The following is a 22,964-nucleotide window of genomic DNA, read 5'->3' on the forward strand; positions in this document are numbered from 1 at the left end:
ACAAAATTCCAGCCAAATTTAACACCGTTGACCTCATGTTTATTGCAAAATAGAGAAAAATGTGCCATGAGTGGGAGAGAAAGGGGAACATAGGAACACATATGTTGATTCTCATTAAGATAAAGGGGAGAAGCGAGTATAGATGGCGGAGAGTAGTAATGTGAGTGTGACACCTCTGTGTGGTTTTGTAGCGTGAATGCTAACGAGGTCTCTAGGCCACAGATAAACAATAGATAGCTGACGAATGCACTCACTCAATGCGCTGCGTCTCTCTCCTTCTCCTTTTGGATGCTTACTGTATCCTCTTTCACCATCTGTCTCATAGCACTGTGGTATGAATGGAGACTGGAGCAATGGACGGGAACCAATTAAGATAGGAAGAACGCCTCGCTCCCGTCTACAAAATGCCACCATCCTTTTTTCCCCCCGTCTCACAGTGCTTTGTGAGATATTTCTCATCTTGCACAGTTGCTGCATATTCAGTCCTTATATACAAAGAATGTTGATTTCCCTTTGCTCAATACATCATCATTAAAACTATATATATCCTGCACATGAGATCTCTCACTGGAACAATTATATATGCAATACATCAAGCATGCCCCGGAGTACCTCTCTCTATATGCACAAATGCTTATGAAGAATTTCTCTTTTATATGTTTGAGTCAACTATTGGAAGCACTGCCTTTGCAAAATGGGTGTCAAACACGTTTTGTCACCGCTCTTCATTAAAAATATATTTGAAAAGTAAATGTTTAAGTTAAGTCCGGCTTATATGGGTCTACAATGCAGGAAGAATGTCAGTTTTAAGAGTTTTTGAGGATGTTAATGTTCCCCTTTACAGATTGAACCACAGACTTTTAGGACAATGTAGGAGGCCAATCATCCTGAACATACAGAAGTATGTTATGGCCAAACAGTGGAATGTGCTTTACTGGTCAAATCAGTCATCAGTACAGGCCTTGCAGAGCATCACTATACATGTCAGAGGTCTGCTGGTCACAGTCTTCAACCTGTCATCGGATGAATGAACGAATGAATTAAGGAAATATTCCCGTCAGAGAAATTAAAACAGCATGGCACTTCTGGAAGGAGACAAACTGCTAAGCAGAGGAGTACTCTATGGTAACGTGATCACTAGAATCCACATGCTGCACAGGAGTAGAGAGCATGAGAGGAGAAGAGAAATGAACGAGAATGAGTGCAAGAGAAAAGTAGTCAGGGTGGTCTCTTTGCAGAAATCCCAAGCTCGCAAACAGTCTCCAGGCAGATCTGACATGGTAATTTATGCTGCTGATTTACTGTACTCTTACAGTTCTATGTAAGGACTACACATGTTGGCTTCAGCTGCAGATTGCAATGCAAATGTAGGTCACGGAGGATTTTCATCCCCCCTCTCTACTCCTTTATTCTACTGTATTCACTTTATTTCTTCTTTCTCGCTCCCTGATCTAGTTGTTCCCTACATCGCAGTCTTTCTGCGCTCAGTTCAGTTCTCTCCCTTTCTGGTTTCTTTTTACACTGGCTTAGTCGTCAGCTCCCACCGCTCATCTTTGATGTCTCTGTGAATGTAGTACCATAATGTTAACACGGTGCCTGAGTAATCCAGTGAGTAAGCAGTTGGTCAGTTCAGAGCTGCGTGTTTAGGGACACAGTCAGTTCTTGAATGATGGACAAATACACAGGCGAATGTTGGGCGAAATCTACGGCCAATGGCCTTCAGGACAACATAAAATCACCATAGTTTCTATTTCTGCATGATCAGATAAAACATTAAATGGGGAGCGATTAACCTCTTGAAGCACAGAAACATAAATTGTTGCCGTATGGAGCTGGCGACACGGCGCTTCGTTCACTGGGAGCAAGTGCCTGCATATTATTCTACACAGCATGTAACGGCTCAACGGCAGCTATAAGTCCGCTGCCCAGAATCTGACCAATCAAATCCCACAAGGAGGGGGTTTAAAGCGTGTCATGAGATGACCAGAGAGAGACCGAGAGAGAAAGAGATGGAGAGAGAAAATAGATTACCCCCAGAGCTCACTCTTGCTCTTTTTCGGGTGCCCCAATTTCTCTCTAATCTTCCTTTCTGGTCTGACACACATTCCACAGAGCGATAGACAGAAAGGATTTACTAGGACCTCGAAATGAATTGCTTTTTTTGTGTGGTTAGAGCAGTGCCGCCTTTATTTGGGGTATGCAGAACCGAGAAACAGTGGCATTTATACCTGCAACTTAAAACAGTCACACCATGAAACCATTAAACGCCAACATTAAAGCTATTATGTTTTTGTATTTATTGGACAACTGAGACTTTGTATGTTTAGAGGTATGAACCAGCATCACATCAGCATATGGTTGAATGTGCAATAACTATGATGTCATGGTTAATCATTTGAAGTGACGAGGACAGAGGTCCATATTTCCACTGCAATAATAACTGAAGAAGGTCTGAGTCATTGGATCCGAGTCTTGTTTGAAAAATAAAGTCTGTAATTCATTACATTATCAATATGGCAAAGATATTCAAGTCAAGTTTTAGGTGCAAATATAACTATAAAAATACAGTAAGCAATAAACAGTAATAAAACAAATGTACCTTTAAAGAAATGCCCACGAACAAAACCTTGGTGTGTCAAATCATACATAGAAAAGCAGGAAGTTATCCTTCAAACAAACTTTCAGATAATTAATATCATGTAGCCACATGCTCCTAAAAAAAGGTCCTGAAAAAGCCTGAGGATTAGTTTCAGTGATCTATGATGTCAACACCGCATTTGAGGGCTTTAAGCAAGAGGTTTACATGGGAGCAACATTTTTCAAGATATTTCAACAGAAGTCCTAATACAGTTTTGGGTGTGCACAAGGAGCGGCACTGTATTATTCTCTCTCACGTACAAGCCCAAGGCAATGTGTAAAAATGTGTAATTGAAGATCAAATGCAAAAGCAAAAATACCATATAAAAATGAATTGCGTTAATAGCTGCAATTCTGTAAAAGCAAACACTATCTGGTATAAAATGGAGTACATGCACATAGACAATGTGCATTTACATCGACAACTTAAATCAATATACACTGCAAGTTTCCCTGTACTATTGCCAAAGTCAATATTTGCCATGACTTATATCATACAGTTACAATCGTGCTTATAGACTCACATGCACCTTTGTGGATGGTCAAAACTTTCTACTATTACAGTATAAAGACCCCAGATTTCCCTCGACATCAAGGGAAGTCAGAGAAAACATCAAAGTTTGACCTTCAACAAATAAATGGGAAGGTAAACTTTGATGAAAGTCACTTTCAACACTGGCTAGCCTTGTTATTTCAAGAGTATATCGAAAAAAGTTGTTCCTCTAACAAAATTAGAAACGAGACACACAGCAGTCTTAAAGTATAATTAACGGAAACATGGAAAGAAACTTGTCACCTACCAAACAGGGTATGAAATGTGTACGTGAATGTGCATGTGACCTTCCTTTTCCCTGTCGGAAAGGGAGCCTGGGAGGCCTCTAGTCTGGGAGATACCGGTGATAATTTAAACCAGACACACATTAGAGAGACTGAACTGTTTGTCAGTGCAACACAACACTGCCTTGTTTGCGATAATGACCGCCAGATTACATCTATGTGTGTGCCTGAGTCATTGCATGTATAATGCGTGTGCTTGTGTATGAGTACGAGTCCTCTATACTGTCAAAGAGTTAGTGAGGTGACATTCTCCACCCGAATCTCACCCCACATCCATCCGCGTGCACTCACACACACACAAAAACACAAAAACACAAAAACACACACACACACACACACACACACACACACACACACACACACACACACACACACACACACACACACACACACACACACACACACACACACACACACACACACACACACACGTCCGCCCGCACTCTTCATACAAACACATCATTCATTCAGAGTGTTTAATGAAGTGTCTATGGGACGATAGGGAACAATCCAGACGCTGAAAGCTCACTGAGTCAACTCACTGAATGAGTAACTTGCATGGACTTAACTTAACCATTACTTATCAATCTATCAAGCAATACAATGCCTATATTATCTCACACACTCAATGATAAACTCATACCTATTAGATCTATTTAAAGAACAGTTTGTGCAACATGCTTTTTCAGCACATTTTACAACACATTCACTGAAATCATTATTTCCCTTGAATAAAATTGAAAAACACTTTAGCTTAAAATGATTAAGACACAATTTATGCACAGTGTAAGTCACCTTGACTGAATGAGGTAGCACTACGTCCAAGTTCACCTTACTGGTCATGCTGCAGCAGATGGCTCACCTGCCCAGTCACACCATGAGAAGCTGACCATGGTATCCCACTGTGCATGTTTCTGTCTTTGAGTGTTGAGGCAAATATGTCGCTGTTAAAGGTTGAATTTTTAAAGGCAAATATAATAACAATAGTTTGGAGTAGAAAAAGCTGATTAATCAGATAGTGTTGTGTTACGTATGTGACAGATACATGTATAGATATCTATAACATAATTTAATGTATATTGTGCAGTTATAGCTGCAGCACATTGAATGCCATTAAAAAGGCCAAACCGAATAATCGATCAACGTTACTAGATAGATAGATAATTACTTTATTGATCCCCTGAAGGGCACTCTATACTCAAGTATGACATATCAATGGAAAATCTGAGCATAGAAACAGACCTTTTATTTATGTTAGTTATTACGTTTCTGTCTCTGCCCCTCTATATCTTCCCATCTTTCTCCCTGTCCTTGAGGGGAGTTTCAACTAAGTAGAAAGTTCCAGATGATAAACAGAAAACGGGTCGATGTTGCTGTCACAGAGCGGCTGCGTGTGCACCTGGTCTCGACAGCCTGGACACAGACACGGGAGGTGAGGGCGAAGATACGGAGGAAGACGTGAGGAGGAAACCAAAAAGGGAAGATAATTAAGGTGAGGAAGAATGTTTATGGAGAAGAAGGGAACAGAGGAAAGCAGATAGCCAACCTTTAGTGACTTTGCTTCTTGAAAAAGTACTCAAACACTAAATGAGAAACAAGTTGCATGTCATAATTGCGTCTACAGTGCAGGGTCTAATAAAGTTAAGAGCTGAATTTTCCAGACACAATTCTCATCAGGCCGGATTAATAGTCCTCTGAGTCAAGCCTGTATTTGGTCTCTAACTAAGGCCTTGGTAGGGTAAGCTTAATAATCTCCATGAGGTCCAGAGAGTGTATAAGTGTGTGCATGGAGGTATAGAACAAAAGAAGACTGTGTTGGGTCACTGCCGAGCCGTAGGGATGTGGTCTTGTGTAAATGTGCTCCATGTTAACTTTTACAGGGAGAGAAACCTAAAATTAGCACTCACAGCCACAACAAATACACGTGTGAGGTTACAAATTAGAATTCGCACACACACACAAGTCAGCAGACAGACACTCACTTGTGTGTGATTGAAGGGAACAAGTGTGACTATCTTGAATGCCCTCAGTTTCTCACGCGCACACACACAAACACAGACAGACCAAATTTCATTAGCACAGGGATTTCTCAGCACGTTATAGGAGGTGGAAAAATATTTAGAGAATGAAATGTCAACAAACAAAAAATGCACAACGACAAACACATTTTCTGGCAAGGCCAACAATGTTAAGTATCACAAGTTTTCTCATCAATTGAGGCCAATAGCACAGAAGCCAACATGACTTTCCCAGAGAAAAACAGACTCAAACATTAGACAGGCAACTTGGTGAATAAATGGCTCTTAAACCATAGAACTTAAGTTAATTTGCTAACAACATATGTTATGAATTTGGCTTTGCATGCATGTCAGATATTCCAAATCCAAAGCTCACTGGTCTAACCGGGTTTATGTTTAAACAAAAACAGAAAGCAAACAGTGCGAACATCCACAAACACTTGTGTGGACACACACTGCAGTCACGTGCACAGAGGAATCTCCGACTGTTTTCTGGGTCAAACACTCAAAAGGTGTTTTTGTCCTACTTCTTTTCTCTGTGTCTGGAAAACAAGCACAGTATCCTGTGTATTATCCTTCATACACAGACAAACATACACTCACACATTGGTGTCCCTTGACTCTGTGACAAGGGTATTTTGGAGCCTAACTCTGTGAGAAGATGTTTGTATTAAAGCAGATGGTTACGACTTTTTTTAATTTTTTTTTAAATACACTGACCTTGTAGATCAGAACTAAATCCTCCAGAGGAATATATATTCTATTGAGTCTGAGGCGGGGGGAATTATTTGGTGCATTTTAGTCCTTTTGATTGAATCTCTACTTATGTTGTGTAGTTGTGCATGAATTGTTACGCAGGTTTATACGTTAGCCTGTGTATTTGACCCGTTAACTGATTCAATTGCTGGTTCCAGTGATCTGTAAGAGTCCCTGGATGGGGTCAGGGTGAACAGAAGAGAACAGAGGGTGGATTGAGAGCCACATAGCTAGTCCACGGGGATGAGATTTAGGTCTGAGCTGGAGAGCGAACAGGACATGTACCCAGCCAGGCTGGTGTTGGACTAAAGCTGTTACAGAGGACAGAGCCCTGTCAGAGAGGGCATGAGACAGTGGGTTAGTTCAGGATGTAAGGATGCTCTGTAACAGAGGCCAAGCCATGAACTGAGAAGGGCAACGAGGAAACTGAGCGTTTTTTTTCTTCTTTTTCTTTCGTGAAGCTGTATGGGAGTCTGTCCATGGCGGAGCGCACAGAGCCTGCTTAGAGAAACGAGCAAATAACTGGCAGACGTCGACTGGCTTTCTGAACAAAACTAGGAAGTCGAACAGACTTCAAAGTTTCCATGATATTTTAACAAATTTTTTTTCCTTTTGTCCTGAACAATCAACACACACTTGATTCCTCACTCCCCTGAGACTCATTGAGATTCAAAGATGGGATTACAGTGATCTACAGTATCTAGTTCATGCATACACTAATAACTCTTCCATCTCACGTTTAGACTTTTTGCATCCCAATGTTTCACATCCAGACCTAATCAACCTGCTGTAGCTGCCATTTTTAGCTTTGCATCACTCTCAATGCATCAAGTGAAAGCTAAAGAAGTTCAAAAGAGTGACATGTGAATGTCATACACGCCCGTAATAGTGACAGGCATAGATAACAGATAACAGTCGTGACAGCTTCTACCCTGCATTAGCAGAGGCACCAAGTGAATTACCAGATGACTGGAAATAGTAGAAGGTAAATCTTTAGGGACATCTGGGGTTTACAACCCCATTTACCCGTGATATCCACTAACACAGCAACACCGCATAGACAACTATACAATATGCATGCATTTGTGGGATTTTCATTTGTCCATTTTTTCTGTTTTGCGAGACATGCTACTTTCCAAAAAGGTATAATAAATATAGTGCAGATAGTTCAAAATGACGAACATGCGCACCTCTAAAGTGGAAGTTATTTTCAGGTGCTGAACTCATTGTAGGAACTCGAGGGCCTCAGTGGAACTAAGCTATTCCATAAGGAGGGGCGGCATTGATGTTAATGGGAGAGGTTATACAATGGGCTGAAGCTCGGCAGTGTATAGAGGTCAGGGAGATGTAGCACAGCTACTTTGTCCTAACTAGAAGCAAGCTGAAAAATATGGAGCTCTGAGAGAACTTGGCAAAGAGCATCTCAACCAGTGTACCAGTATGGAGAAAAACAGCACCACTATTTTACTGGACTTTATTTCCAGTGTATGCTTTACACTTTGGGATGAGAACATTTTTAACTTCTACTTCATACTGGAGGTTTTCATCTGGGAGTCAGCGTCTCTATTCCACAACCTCCCTCTCTGCCCATCTGTCTACTGAGAGACAAGCCATTAAAGTTTCATGAAGGCTGCAGCTCACTCTGACACACTGGGCTGCTTCCAGTCAGCATACTAGTGAGGTTTATGCTCGGTTTTAACATTGGTCCAAGTCAAAAAGGTGGTTGCCATGGTCGTATAAAAAAGGCAAAAAAATAATAAAATCAGGTGCAGTCAGATAGGAGGGACAGACACCGGGTTAACAAAGAAGTAAAGCCGGATAACAGCAAGTGTTATGTGACAACAGGACTGCAGTAAGGACAACAAAATGTCTTTTTTTCTAAACTGATAAACTGAATGTGTCTAAGAACTCGTTTATTGTATTCATACAGGTTGACGTAGACAACGACATCAGGATAATACGATGGCTGGCTTGTAAACATCAGGGGAAGCAGACGGGTCAATGTATCAAAAACAGTTTATTGTTGAAAGAATCATTTATTTTTCATATTCTGCTTTACACAATTGTGATGGCAAAACCACAAAATACTGTTTGTTGTTTGCACAAGGGCACTTTTTAAAACATCCAACTGCATGTACCATGTTCCATGTACCTTGCTCAAAAAGAGTCTCAATAACTGGACAGGTGACTGGAGGATTCGAGTAATTATCATCTTTAAAAAACATGTTTGTGCAACGTAATAATCTTTGTCAGTCTAATTAGCACTAACAGGCTTCTACATGCCGGCTGCGTGGCAGGTGTCTATTTCATGTCCACCGAGTCAGACATGTCCAAACAGACTCAACACTATAGCTGCTGACAGAGCCACTGGGAATAATATACTATATGCGCACACACATGTACTGATACAGTAGACTCTATGACATACTAACATACTCTATATGAACACACACAAATACTCCACTCCACATGCCCAGACGGTGTCCTGACAGCTGCCAACCAACATACGACACTGGCTTGGTTATTTTTATAACCGTGAACAAACTATGATGCGATGGGTGGTGTGGGAAATTCAGTGTTGCGTGTGTGCATGTCTATGTGAATATTTTCTGGAACATGTTTCAACCGAGGACCACAGTTTTTCCAAGATGAGACTTTGGGATTTCAAAGAAGCTACTTAATAATGCCTCACAACTGGTCAAACTTGCTCTACGTATATTGGATCCATACTTGTTTCTCCTATTCCTGCTATTAGGATGGTAAGCAGTCGGTCCAGAATGGGACGTCTGTACACCAGTAACATACGATGATCTAGTAACCTTGCTTAGGTCAAACTGGCCTTCAAGCTTATCGAAGTTAAAAGCCTTTGAGTATAAACTCTTGTCCGTTTCTCGTCCAACAATATGCACTTCTTGGAATGAGTACAAACTGCATTACTGTGTTATTTTTAACATCTGCTCTCCTTGTCTGGTCTCGTATGAAATGACCTCATGTCCCTGGACAGCACGGTTGCCGTCAGCTGTTTCACCGCGGACGGCTTGAAAGAAGTCTCACCACCACCCACTCTCACACTCGACTCACTTGGTGAATGGAATACCACAAAGAGGTAGCACTCGTATGAACATAGGAACACACACGCATCAGAAACACAAGCTTAAAAAAAAAGATGCATACACAAGCGCGTAAGTACAGGCGCATATACACAAACCCATTATACGCAGAAGGAAACTCTGACGACAGTATAACTTGGTCGAGAACAGAGGGAAAGAGGGGATCTACATGGAACAGTACTCGAAACAAGAGAAAGGATTATTCTTTTGCCTTTTCTGCTGTTCTGCGCTTGTTCCCTCTTTACAGCTTCAATAGGGCTTTGTCTCATTCTTGACCAATGACGAGTGCAGTTTCAAGTTTTCAGAGGGAGATAATAGGATTCAGACAGCCTGGTTTTGTCACAGCCAACAGCTGAAAAAAGAGCTGAAATGAAGACTGCAAAACACTTAAGAGTTAAATTTTTGCTTGTTAGAATGGATTATTGTCATTCTCTCTTAAATCAGAGACAAAAAAACTACTTCATTAGAAATTCCTATGGCTCTCCGTGGGTGTCTACTTTTATTTACTGCAGTGAAGTAACATTTCGGGGAGGTCATAATGAGGTAAGGAGATTGTGTGATGAAAAGAATGTGATGAGACTCAATGCGAGTTGCTCATTTTACTTTGTAGTTGAATCAAGATTGATTAACCGATTCCACAAAGTGCTAGAAGAGTTTATTTATTCTCTTTCAACTATATGTTTCCACGCGTGTCTGAAGCCAAAATAGCTTTGTGATCCAATCATAACACCTTCAGCTGAAAGCTCATTGAATTACGAGAAAACTAAAATCCCCTGTTGCGTCAGATTTTTTTCCTATCGGCAAATTCACAAACACTCCAGCTTGTTTGTCAGTCTCCTGGACGTTGGTCCATGTGGCCTGATGTCCGATTACTTCTACGAAGTCAGACCCAAAACATGTTTAATCACATGACTTCAAATCAAATAGAAGCAGTCGACCTGTTACAGCAAACACTGGCACACTGCTTCGAGGCAAGAGGGAGCGCACAACGCGTGACAGACAACGCGTGACAGACAATGCTAAAATGAAAGACAAAAAATATATAACTTATAGATTCAGTTCCTCAGTTAATGAGCGAGAACATCAAGGTGAAGACAGACAACAACTGTCACTGCAGGCACGACAACTTTGACCACATTAAGTCTCAAAATGTAATGTATGCTCCCATAAAGGGTAAACAAGATAAGAGTTTGACATTTTGGAAAGATCTGTGTTTTTGATATGTGATTATTTGTTGTTGAGAAGACACAGTAACAACTAAAAAAAGCTCTGAATGTTTTACAATTACATTGAGTTTTTAAGGTGTAATTTTGGGTTGTCCCATTTCAGTGTTAATGTTGCTTTCCCAGCTTCACAGCACAAAGTTAATTCAGAGGCTTGGCGCTGATAGTGTAAGCTTTCTACAATGATTAACCGGTGTTAAAGTGTGCTCAGGTCGCTTTTTCCTCTTGCTCTTGACAGACAAAGCAAGACAATCAGTGTTTTAGACCAACTGAGAGGAAAAAAAGTGAAAAAACATGGAGAAGCTGAGCTGTCAAGGCTGAACATCTAGAGCTAAAATAAACAAAGCTGCAAAAAAAAAAAAAGGAAGAAGGCTGAAAAACAACTGAACGAATACATGCCTACAGGGATATCTATAAGGGATGTATATGTACAGTTAACCCCTGATATACTAAGAAACGAACATGAAAAATTACTTGTCAAGGAGTCTGAAGAAGAGTAAGAAAATAAAAAACATGCAGAGGTTCAAAACACAGCTGGAGAACCGGTCAAAAGGAGAAGCAATGTACTTTATCAGAACGAGACAACAAAGAAAAGTGAGCCCTTTGTGCACGGAGAAAGTCCAAATCCGAACAGACCACAACAGAGCACACGGCCAAACAGGTGGTTTCAGATAATCCTGTCAGTGCGTGTGGCCGTGAATGTACGAGTCTTTGTCTGAACACATGTGGATATGCAGACCTGTGAGCATCTATGGTTATGGGTGCGTAGCTCTCTGTTCATTATATATATTTATCTATACATGTACCTCTCTGTATACTGATGCATCTGTGTTCACTGTAAGCTCCAAAAGACTCTGAACAATAGAGTCCAACAGTGGAAAGGAAAGGCTTTGTCTGGTAACTTAAGTATTTCTTTCTTTCTTTCTTTCTTTCTTCTTTTCAAACTTTCTCCACTTGGCATTCCGGTTATTTTATTTCACTCGACTGTAAACTGGTAAGCTGGTCTTTACCTTTACAAATCTTGACAATGAAAAGAAGTATACCCACTCAAGAGTTTATTTTGGTAATACAAATTAATCCCTTGCATCTTAATCCTCATTTCTTTTCCAACCCTAACTATGCTTTAATTGGGTATTTTCAACCTGGTCCATGAAATGCAAAAACTAGGCCGGCATCCCAAGTATTTTTCTCCTCAAATCAGGTGAAATAAATCACCTAAACAATTGCAAAAACACAAACAGCATGTAACAGCTGATAATTAAATGAAGCAACACACGTTTTGTTGTTCAAAACTCAGCGAAGGTTTGTTTTTAACAAAGCGATTAGCTCATGCTATGAGCATTTACTGGCGTTTACACAGGAAGATTGTCTCACAAACTTGGTGCCTGAATCTATTATAGCTATCGTGCTGACGGACGTTTTCCCCCCCCATAAATCAAAAAGCACATTTTAAATCAAAAAGCCATTTGAGTTATTGTTCAGATAAGATACAACGAATAATAAAGAATGTATTTAACATGTGAATAATTCAACAAAGATGCAGATGAGAACACACCATTGAAGTTTAGAAAAGCCTTTTTTTCAAGCTTTTGATCGTGCTGCTTGATGCAGCTGCAGTGATGACACCGATAAAAGGGTCCATAAGTAACTTTCATCTAAAACACCTATGAACAAAAACTACCGTCACATATCAAAGTCTGCTGAGTCAAGTGATCAACCCTTCAGTTTTTATGAGCTGTGATATTGCTGCCAAAATATCGCAAGGCTCTATAATAGTGCAACGTTTACAAAAAGGCGGCCAAAAGCCTTGGTCTCCTCAATAGGAGACGAAATAACCTTTAACAGGTGCACTGTCAAGTCTCAGGTTGCTTTTATGTTAGTGCACCATAATTATTAGTCGTGTTATTAGAATAATAATAGCAGAACATTAACAGTTCGTGGTCTCTATGGTGTGGTGACGGGGAGATAAAGGGCTGTTTCCTTTTCTACTTTAGCCCCTACACGCACGCACACGCACACACACACACACACACACACACACACACACACACACACACACACACACCTTTGATCAACAAACACATGATTTCCACGGCTGCAGGGAGCGAGTTAGGACGAGAAGAAGCAAGAAGATGGAGAAGATAGGAAAGATGAAGGAAAGAAGCCATCATCTTTGTATATTGTGGCCTCAGCATGCCTTTGGCTAATCATGATAAGCAAACAGCAAATGGTGCGTCTTTCAGTACTCGCCTTTATCTGATCTAGACACAAAACCATGCAGATGCTCTTCAACATCAAACCTACCAATGCAAGCAACACACACAGAGACACACGAGCCGTGACGCTCTTCTGCCGTGTAGGTGAACAATAGAGTAAGCCGATAGCATCGCCAGGTAGAGGCGGCTACTCGTCTACAGAGCATTACAAATGCAACTATTTAAAGATAAGGCATAACACAGCCAGAGATACACATGTCAAGTATTTGTTATATTATGTTGTCAATGCATTCATACACTTGTACAAAATATGATAAGGAAAAAAGAGAAAAGTTGTGCTGCATTTACAGTGTACAGCACCAGTGTTTTTCAATTTTCAAAGATATATGACTGTAGCCCCAAAATGAAACTATAATCAGTAATCCAGATTAAAAAAAAGACTCCTTTAATACCCTGGTACGATTATCAGGTGGACAGGTTATCTATCTCCGATGCAGATAGCAGTGTGTCAGCCAACAATGCACTATAACACATTATCCACGCTTGCCTCGGTGCTGAGGAGCTCAGGTGCACAGCGAAGCCATGAGCAACAGAGCGCAAAAACGATAACAGTGTAATGCAATACCGCCAACCTAAGATATGTAGAGAAAGTGATGAAAGAGCAGAGAAAAGCTGACGCTCTTCAGCTGAGTGAATCGGACCCCTCCGCAGTAAACATCCATACTGTGTGCGAGACGGAGAAGAAGGGAGCAAGAGAATTATGACTCCCTGTCCTCCTCCATCTCTTCCCCCCCACCATGCTTCTCTGCAGTACGTGAAGTGATGAATGTGTGTGCCTGTCTCAGTTCCTATTAATAGTGTTAATAGTATGAAGCAAGGTCTGAGGTGTCAAAGCTGGGGAAGGATGAGATCTCTCCATTTTTTTTAAACTTTTTTTTTTACTCTCGAACGCATACAGAGTGGAAGCAGACTCTATGGGAGAGTCCAGATGTAGCAGAGGTGAAGTATGTGTGGGGGTTGAGGGGCAGAACGCAGGGGAAAGAGGGCCAGAGGTCGAAGACAAAAGCCAGCAAGCAGATCTTCAAAACGGCATGGTGGCGGATTTACTACCCATGCGATAAAGCAAACAACCCACAAAACCTCTCAGCACAGTGGGGTGAAAGACTGGACTTGCACAGTTGGGCTACACAGACAAACATACTGACACATAGGTGCCCAGACACACACACATACTGTTTAACAGTGAGGTAAATGAGTTAACCCCTTCAGCTCACGGAGTCTATCAAGACTGAAAACGACACTGACTCCTTGGGGGGATCATTGTTTTGCAGTAGAAGACCACTCGTCGTACACTCGGGGATATACATCGGGGTCCATATTCCTACCTCGCGAGTTGGTAGCCAGGTCGGCCACTTTCTGGAAGGCATCGAGGAAAGCCGCCACAGCAACCACCGTCGCCCTGGGAGAAGAAGAGTAAAAACAGAAGGTTCAGCATGGAAGTAAATACGCCACACTTCACTGAGGGGAAACAATAGAAGGCACGACGTTTTATCTAAAACATACAACTGTACACAGCAAATGGAGGAACTTGGTTTAATAAATGACGCCAGAAGCAGTACTTTGATTCGGCCAAGGATAACATAAACACAGGTAGCTGCTCGACTGCAGACAATAACATACACGTATGCACATATATGTGCTACATTTTAGATTACGAAGCCTACAGCAACCCATATCATTTGAAATTTTAAGTATGTAAAATATTTACTGCGAGCGTCTGAGTAAGTTCAAACTTAAACGTGCCCTGCTGTGTGAGGAATGTCTAAGTCCACTGCTGGAATCTGTCCGTCTCAGCGGAGCGGCTCTCGAGTTTGCTGCTCTTCCAGGTCAATGAAAGGATCAATGTAGGATCTACCCTGTTGATCCAAAATGGAAAAACGGGATCACACACCTGCTTCTGTCATCTTGTACGGTTTACCCAAGGATTTACAAACTGCAGTATAATATAATGCTACAGATTGAAGAAAGGGCCAAACGCAAGCTCTCGTAAAAGAAAGTAGTGGAAACTTGGTGTAGGATTACGTGCTGTTTTACTCATTGATACCATCTCGCTGGTATCCGGAAGGATAGTCTGTCTGCTCGCTGGCAACAAGGCGCCTCATCGGCGAGCCAGCTGACTGGTTAACTTGGAAATACTAACTCACCTACTTCATAAACAACAGGGCTCTCATGATTAAGATCGCAAGTATGGAGATGGCGCTCTTTGTGTCAGTAGGTACGTGTGTGCACGTGCATGTGTGACACCTGAGCTCCACAAGAGAGACAATGCAACAGTCATGCGTGCATGCAAAAAAAAAAAAGAAACAAAAGATTTCTAAGCCAAAAGAACATGTTTGTTCTAACCCTGAGTACCTTCAGTTGTAAACACTTGTTATATTCCAAGGGCCAGCAGAATATCATCATTACACAACTTGTGAATTTCCATAAACAAGCCGTACTCACAGGCGGCTTTTCACAACTGGGCAAAACAGCTGAATACAGGTTGGTGGCGTATCTAAAGTGTGTCTTGCACGTGGAATAAAAGTGTTTTTTACTCCTGAATATTTAACACCATTACACATCTATTTTGATGAGTTTACGAAGTGTTTTTTTAATACTTTGTGTGTATCTTAAGACACATGCAAGGCGATTGCAGTAGTGCTCCTGATGCATGGCCTCTGGGGTGAGGTGATACCCTTATAGGGGAAGAGTATCAGTTGTACACACATTAAACTCTGTTTACAGATCTTGAGGAGTACTACTGTATACGTAAGGCGTCAAGGGAACATCGGTTGGGGCTAAACACTTCAAGTTTGCAAAGAATCTGGGCCCGAGCACCTTTTTGGTTCCAACCCAGAAGCAATGCTGGTCACAGAGACACTTTTTTATAGCTTTCCTCAACTGTCCCAGGACTTCTTTCACATGTTAGTTGCTTAATAGAGTTGCAGTTAACATCTCAGAAGGGCCTCCTGCGAAGGAAAGGTAAAACCAACAGAAACAAACCTGTAGGTTCAGGCCTAAGTATTCTTCTACATTTGAGTGACAGACAAGTCTTTTAGTCAATAATGGAACTTTCTTTATCACTCAAACATGTAATATGATTGGCTGATAAGTGCTGTGTTGTTGTAGAGCTGACCAGAAGATCCAAGGGTGTGTCCTGCAAATGGAAAAAGAAACATGCACACAGGCCGACACAGATTCCTTTCTATTTAAAGCCCGGTGCAGCAACCTTCAACTGATGTCTGTCTCCACTAATATATACCACGTACATATTGGTCAATTGATTATATTTTACGTGCACATGCAGCAAAAGTCCTGTTCAGTCAAGCTTAATTTAATAACCAGAAACAGGTTTGTGTGGGAAGTGGTTTTAACAGAAGTCAACTTTTAGTATTATAGGCTGCGGCCCACCGAAGTACAATTACAAGCCATAATTATTTGCTGTAATCTGCTCCATTATTATACAAGAAAAATGCCAAACTATAGTTCACAACACTTTTCAAGTCCAATCCAGTACAATTTCCTCAGTACAATCTTGGAAAGATTCTCACCATAAAATGGAAAAATCATTGTTTAACAAAAAAAATAGAAACATTCAAAACCTTTTTTTCTGGCTGAATTGACTAAGAAATTAGGGAACCTCTCAACAAAAAAAATATATTAAGTTGCACCAAAGGCAGAATAATCAGGTTTTCATTTCAGGTCTGAAAGCCAAAAAAAACAACAACAACTCAAGACTTCTGTGGCTGTGAGGAAAACCCGCATAGCTGCTACAAGCCTCAAACAATGCTCCAACAATGACCTGCCTGCTACCATTGGCCTAAAAATCTGCAAACGCCCCTCTCCTGAACTCGAGACAAACGACTTTTACATCTATTCCGCAAGGCCTCGGCCAAGCCAATCTAAACTCCCCATAGACCCTGGGGTAGTATAGCAGATTGCTATTTTTGACAATTCAGCACTGCTGCCCTCATCTATTCTAAGATCAACAGAAACTGGAATGTGACGGTAAATCTGAATCATAGAAAGAGGTTGTCTTTACCTCCCCTTGTTTGACAGAACATACAAATCCTCATGACAGAGACAATGTGATTTTTTTTTATACGCATGTATGTTTGTACGGTATGCATCTGTTGATCTAACCGTATATCAATCCGCTTGTACATTTACTATCTGAACTTTTAGGGCCGCTAGTTGAGTTGAAATAAGTTTTATAGCCATACAGTTCATAAACTGAATTTGAAGTTTTAGGGTAGTTCGTTTTTCACAAAATGTTCTCCTTCTGAAGCCGAGAGGGAGGCCTCTGTGTGCGCTCGCTCTGCAGCTGCATCAACCATGATCCACGACACAGACCAAACACTGACAAGTTAAAAGAGGACTGTGATTAGAAATCAGCTAGCCTATATTCCACCCTGCCCTCTTTCTTCAAAGCTCAACGTGTGTGTGTGTGTGTGTGCAATGCTTAAAACCAGAATGGGCAGAAAAGAAACACCATATTTGGACCAAAAAAAAAAATGAGAGAACAGACCCAACACTGTAATTGGTTGATTTCCTAGTTGCTTTGTGAGAGGGGTGCAGAGGGTCGAAATTACAGAGTAGCCTGCTTTAGGACGTCATTAGACACACAGACATATGCCGCTACCACTGCTGGATAGTCACTTATCCAGGCCGAGGAGGGAAGGTGGGTGTGTTTGTGTTTTACTGTGTGTGTCCTTCTATGGAGCCTAGTCCCCAAGCAGATTAGAGAGGTCTTTGGGTGTGGGTTATGCTGTAGTTGAAGGCGGTAGTTTGGGTGTGAAGGAAGATAGTTGCACACTTGTAGCCACAAAGCAATAAAAAATTTAAAAAGTAATTTACCAACGTTTCATTTTGTTGGAACATTGGTAAATTATTAAATTCAATGAAATCAAACGTTAATAAAATATTGTTTTGCACTCGTGGCTACGAGTGTCTGGCTGTGCCTTCACACTTGTACTTTTATCTTGGCCAGCACATCTTCAAGAAAGGTGTGCATTCATCCTCACTCTCATCTAGAAGGGGCTTGTTTTGCCAATGTTTTAGGCTTAAAAGCAGACAGAAAAAGCCTTATTTGTAAGTCACCATGCATTCGCAAGCCAAGATAGCACACTCCTAATGCTCTAGCAACAGGGACATCGCGATCACAACGTCTGCAGCCTGAAGCACAAGACAACCTTAGTCGAGCCAAAGATAGCCTAAAATACTTAAACATGGTCATCGTTCTCCAAATGACACTCAACTCATCCTGATAAAAAGGAACTGATCTTTTGTGGGAGCAGCATCTAATTAATCCTGATACAGCAAAAAAGTACTGCAATAATGTAAATTGAATAGGTTAAGTAAAGGACAGCAATCACCCACTAAAACAGTCTGAATATTGGACTGAAGGCAACTTTTTACAAGCATCTCCATTATCAAGCTGCCACTAACCGACTCTGACTGGATAAAAAGATCTCACCGACACACTGTAGGTTCAACTGACCTCTTCACCAGTACAATTACGAATAGATTTGTTCTTTTATCATTGCCCTGGTGCCCAGGCACACAGCCATCCTCCTGCCAAACAACCAGTCATTAGCAACAAGGTTACAAATACTCCCCTGAGCTTTAGCATGGAAAGGTCACATATTTAACCCCTGAATGATGAAGAGACTTGAATAACATATCACCATTAATCAGTCTAATACTGAGGAAATGGAAGAATGGGACACTGAGTGGCCCCTGGAAAGTATTGTTAAGTACCTGAGCCTTTATCCAACTGTCACTATTAGTCTGTCTCAGGACACGTGGACACTTAAATGGCTAGAGAACTGCCATGCATTGTTAATCAAAGAATAATTTAGACCACAGGACATCCATATTTACAGTACTTGCTGGACAATAAGCTTTTATTTCAGCTGTCATAAAGTGTTTGTCTCCTGACACGTGGCCACTTAAAACCAACTAGGGGATTGGCATTCATTGTTAACAGATGACTTGGAATAATTTTTGGCAGAAGGTGTGCAAATTTACAGCAATTGAAACACAAATTAAATCAGGCTTAAAGAAGACCAAATGGGGCAGAGGGACACATCATGACCCCCGGACAGTATTGTTCAGAGATTATGCTTTTATGTAGACCGTCAGTGCTGGTTAGTTTCAGGACAAGTGGCAACGTAAAACTTCTTCAGAGGGAAATTGACTGACATGTAAAAGTCCAAACAAAGCACAAAATAGGTACATATGTCTCACCTGAGCTGGGACTGTAGTTTGCCGGCCTTCGTGATAAAGTCCTCCCAAATAGGGTAGCTGCTCTGTAGGGGAGGGAAAGAGACACAAACATGGTTGGCACAATCGTCAGGACAGATTTCATTATTCCCAGGGTTACATAAAAGTTCAATCAACACGACTCCAAACTGTTGCCTCACCTCACCTGCAGGGCTAAACAGAACAAATCCAAGGCTTAAGCTTTCCCATCCATATGAGCAAGTTTATTGTTACCAGAAGACATGAGGGAATCAGAAAATGTAAGCTAATGGATGAAAACGTGTTTAACAGAGGTGCATGCAACTGAAAAGCAGGAGGTTCGGTTTAAAACAGAATGAATTAACAAATCACCTTCATATTTTTTATATTTTGAACATTTTCTTCATTCTACGTTATCTGCTTATGTGAGAAGAGAATAGAGACAGTCATGTCCTGCATGCGATGGGTTGCAAAATGGGTCAGCGGCCTCTTTTGGAAAAATCTCCACACAACAAGAGCCCTAATTCATGGTGTAATGAGCCTGGTTCCCGACGGGCCTCTAAATTTACCGAAAAATCCAGGTCCCGGGCTGAAAATAGTTGAAGAGCCTTCTATCAAAAACCATCACAGAGAGCGAGTGGCCTAATGCATCATCGTAGCACGACAGCACCAGATAATGCGATGGATGTCGCATGAGCACATGCTCGTCACTGATGTGCTACTACTGTCAGGGGTCTGAGGAATGTCATGTGATGCTGCCAAACATTACACCCAACAACTAGCTCAACTGTCTCTACCTACACTACATCACCCTCTCTCCTTTTCTTCCTGGCATCACTCTTGCACTTTTTTGATGTCTGCCACCTCTTTTGCATGTGGCTTCTCCTCATGTCTTATCGCTTAGTTTCCCTCTCCCTCTCCAGTGGCAGACACCATCAGATATCAAACGAAAGATAGGTTGATAAAGTAACTATTTAGCAATCTCTGCATTTCTCTTGTTGACAGCTTGCGTTGGCTGTATATTTGAGTGCACAGTCTGTGGCGCTCCTCAAATAAAAGGCATCACTCTGAGAGTGCGTATGGCTTATTGGACAGGCAAAGCAAATACATGAAGCATCTGCTGATTTTCACTGTATTCCCTGGCAGCATAGTTACCTAACAGTTGAGAGACGAAGGGGTGGGGGGCATGACGACCCAGTCAAGTGAGACATGGGACTCTGAGAGAAGTGCTGAATGTCTGAGCAGTATTCATAACAAACTTCCTGACTCCGGGAGACCCGATGGCTGGCCATTTGACCTCCACATGTCAGAGCCTTGAGACCCTGCGGGTCATTTTCTACCCTGACAGCTACATTCCCGAAATTCCTTTCCAATTCCAAAGAAACGTTATACAACAGCTGGAGAATTGCTAATTGTCGTCTCATCGTATCAAGTGCAGTGAGATAAACAGCGACATAAGATCGAGACTGACACGATTTGCTCTATATTAGCCTTTTATCCAACGATGGCTGCAGCATCCACTTCTAACTGGATCACATTTACGTAAAACAAAAAAATAAATCATAAATAACCTATTTTCGTTTTTCTAGAAATTACAATGCAGGGAATGGCGAAGTGCATATAATAATGCAGCATGTGTAAGATAACATGCGAGGTAGCTTGCTGACGTCACCACAAAACGACCACATACGTGGACCAGGTAAACTAACCTACTACTTTCCGAGCTATCGTAAACACTAGTTGAAAATTAATATCTCAAGTGCACCTAGCTCTCACGTCACTCCATTTTGTTTACTGGCCCTTTCTGGTTCAGAAGTCTGACGAGAAAAAGTGATGAAGAAGTCCGCCGAGCTAACTTAACGTTGAATAAGCGTCACGTTTACCTATTGAAGCGAGCGGGCTCCGGCTAGCTACACCCGGTGTTTTGGGAAAAGTTACCCGACGTCAGGTGTCCCCCCTCCCCGTCTGTCTCTCGGTTGACATGACGGTGTGTTTGAAGAAAAAAAAAGTTAATTCTGCTTACCTTCATGTCTCCAATAAGAGTTTGAAACAGTCCTCCGAGCGCGCTGCATTCCTTCTCGATCACAGCCTCCATTTTTTCAGGACCACTTCCAACGGGCAGTCCCGACTCGGTTGAGCCGCTTTCAGTTGGCCACCGCACCGCCGATTTCCAGGGTAAAAAAAACAAACAAAATACTCCCCGAAATATACGAATACAAAAACAGAGCAACTCCGGTGTAAAGATTGTTTTCCGTAGTCGACGAAACGGCAACTTTTGTCTCAGTCAAACACTTCAAAAAAACACCATTAAAAAGCAGCTCGGCTCTGCTTCACCCGTCTTAGTTCAAATCAAAGGAGGCTGCGGGGACGAAAGAGACATTTAAATCCCCCTCTCCCCTCCACGTCGTCCCGCTCTCGCCCATGGCCGGGACGCGAAGGTACTACACTGCAGTTTTCTTGTCGAAACTATAAATATTCCCGAAACACTCGGCTTGTAACGTTATTCCGTTTCTTGACAGGTAAATGCCGACACTCAACGAGTTTTCTGACTGCCTTCTCAACACTGAGTGAGTGGGAGAAAAAACGGGTCTAGAAACAACAATCAAGCCGACCGGAAATAAGAGGAACAGATGCGTTTCCGGTTCTACCAAAATAAAACTTAAAATTACATAGATGGCTAAAATAAGACAATCCTTTATTAGTCACGCATTAGGGAAATTAACAGGATTACAGCATTCAATGGGTAAAGTACAACTTTTTTTAAACAAGTGATATGAATAATAAACAGTAAAAACACTCATAAAAACAGTAAAGAATCTACAATAATTGAATATTATATATGAAGGCAGAATAAATATTACTATTTTGCATAGTGTATTTATATTGCATAGATAGATAGATAGATAGATAGATAGATAGATAGATAGATAGATACATACATACATACATACATACATACATACATACATACATAGATAAATAGATAGATATTTTTCTTTCGCTACAACTGAATTTGTGCATATAGGTTACGCAACAAAATATTTAAAAATAGTACAATAAAAAAATAGAATACAACAAATAGAATAGAATAACATTCAATTAACTAACAAAAGGAAACTGTAGTGCAAAGATGTAGCCAACAAACAAACAATAGTTGTATATAGTTGAGTGATTTATTTAGCCAGAGGTGATTTATTGTGTTATTGCTTTTAAGTCTTATTGTTATTGCTAAGGACAGTTTTAAGTCTCTGACAGTCTCTGTAAAATAATTTAACTGGAACATTAGGAAATAGGTATTAAGCTTAAGTCAAGTGTGTGTGTGCGTGTGTGTGTGTGTGTGTGTGTGTGTGTGTGTGTGTGTGTGTGTGTGTGTGTGTGTGTGTGTGTGTGTGTGTGTGTGTGTGTGTGTAAAAGATGTTTGACGCTGGATGTGTCTTTTATTGTGAAGGAATAGACGCGATACATTCGGTGTTACTCTGTTTGACTTGACTCCGTGATGATGGGAGATGAAGGTGAGCAGGAGCGCGCGAGTGCAGGAGAAGAAAAGCGCGTTCACAAGTTGATTGATGTTTTTCATTCGGCAGCATTAAACTACACAAAACAGAGATTAAACAATTGATGGATATGTTCGAACCAGGGGTTTATAACAGCAGACCTTTGTAGAATTAAACACAGTGTTTTATTCCGTGCAAGATGTATCACGAGGCTGCATAATAGAAGCACAATAAGTACCTCCAACTTTTGTTGTTGATAATACTAACGTTTTTATTGTTTATGTCTAAACATGGTGAGCAGTTGTAGATAACGGGCGACATCTAGTGGCTGCAAATAAATGACTCAAGTGCGTTGCAATGTAATATGATATTTGAACGTTAATCCAAATAA

General features: G+C 41.1%; 1 protein-coding gene across 11 annotated transcripts in view; it reads right to left on the minus strand.

Moving 5' to 3' along the window:
- Positions 1-21,669, minus strand: part of LOC137780948 (protein MTSS 1-like) — a 44,320-nt gene extending 22,651 nt beyond the window's left edge. For all 11 annotated transcript variants that reach the window (XM_068569369.1, XM_068569373.1, XM_068569365.1 and 8 more), the window contains exons 1-3: positions 21,103-21,669; positions 19,086-19,147; positions 14,183-14,256 (exon numbers count right to left, since the gene is read on the minus strand). In XM_068569369.1, the coding sequence (XP_068425470.1) occupies positions 14,183-14,256; positions 19,086-19,147; positions 21,103-21,174 (208 nt within the window). In that variant the 5' untranslated portion in view covers positions 21,175-21,669. The remainder of the gene's footprint in view (positions 1-14,182; positions 14,257-19,085; positions 19,148-21,102) is intronic.
- Between the last annotated feature and the right edge of the window lie 1,295 nt (positions 21,670-22,964).

This window comes from Clinocottus analis, unplaced genomic scaffold (genome assembly GCF_023055335.1).
Source record: "Clinocottus analis isolate CAN_PGR_092001 unplaced genomic scaffold, fCliAna1.0.p SCAF_9, whole genome shotgun sequence".
In the NCBI taxonomy this organism is placed as follows: Eukaryota; Metazoa; Chordata; class Actinopteri; order Perciformes; family Cottidae; genus Clinocottus; species Clinocottus analis.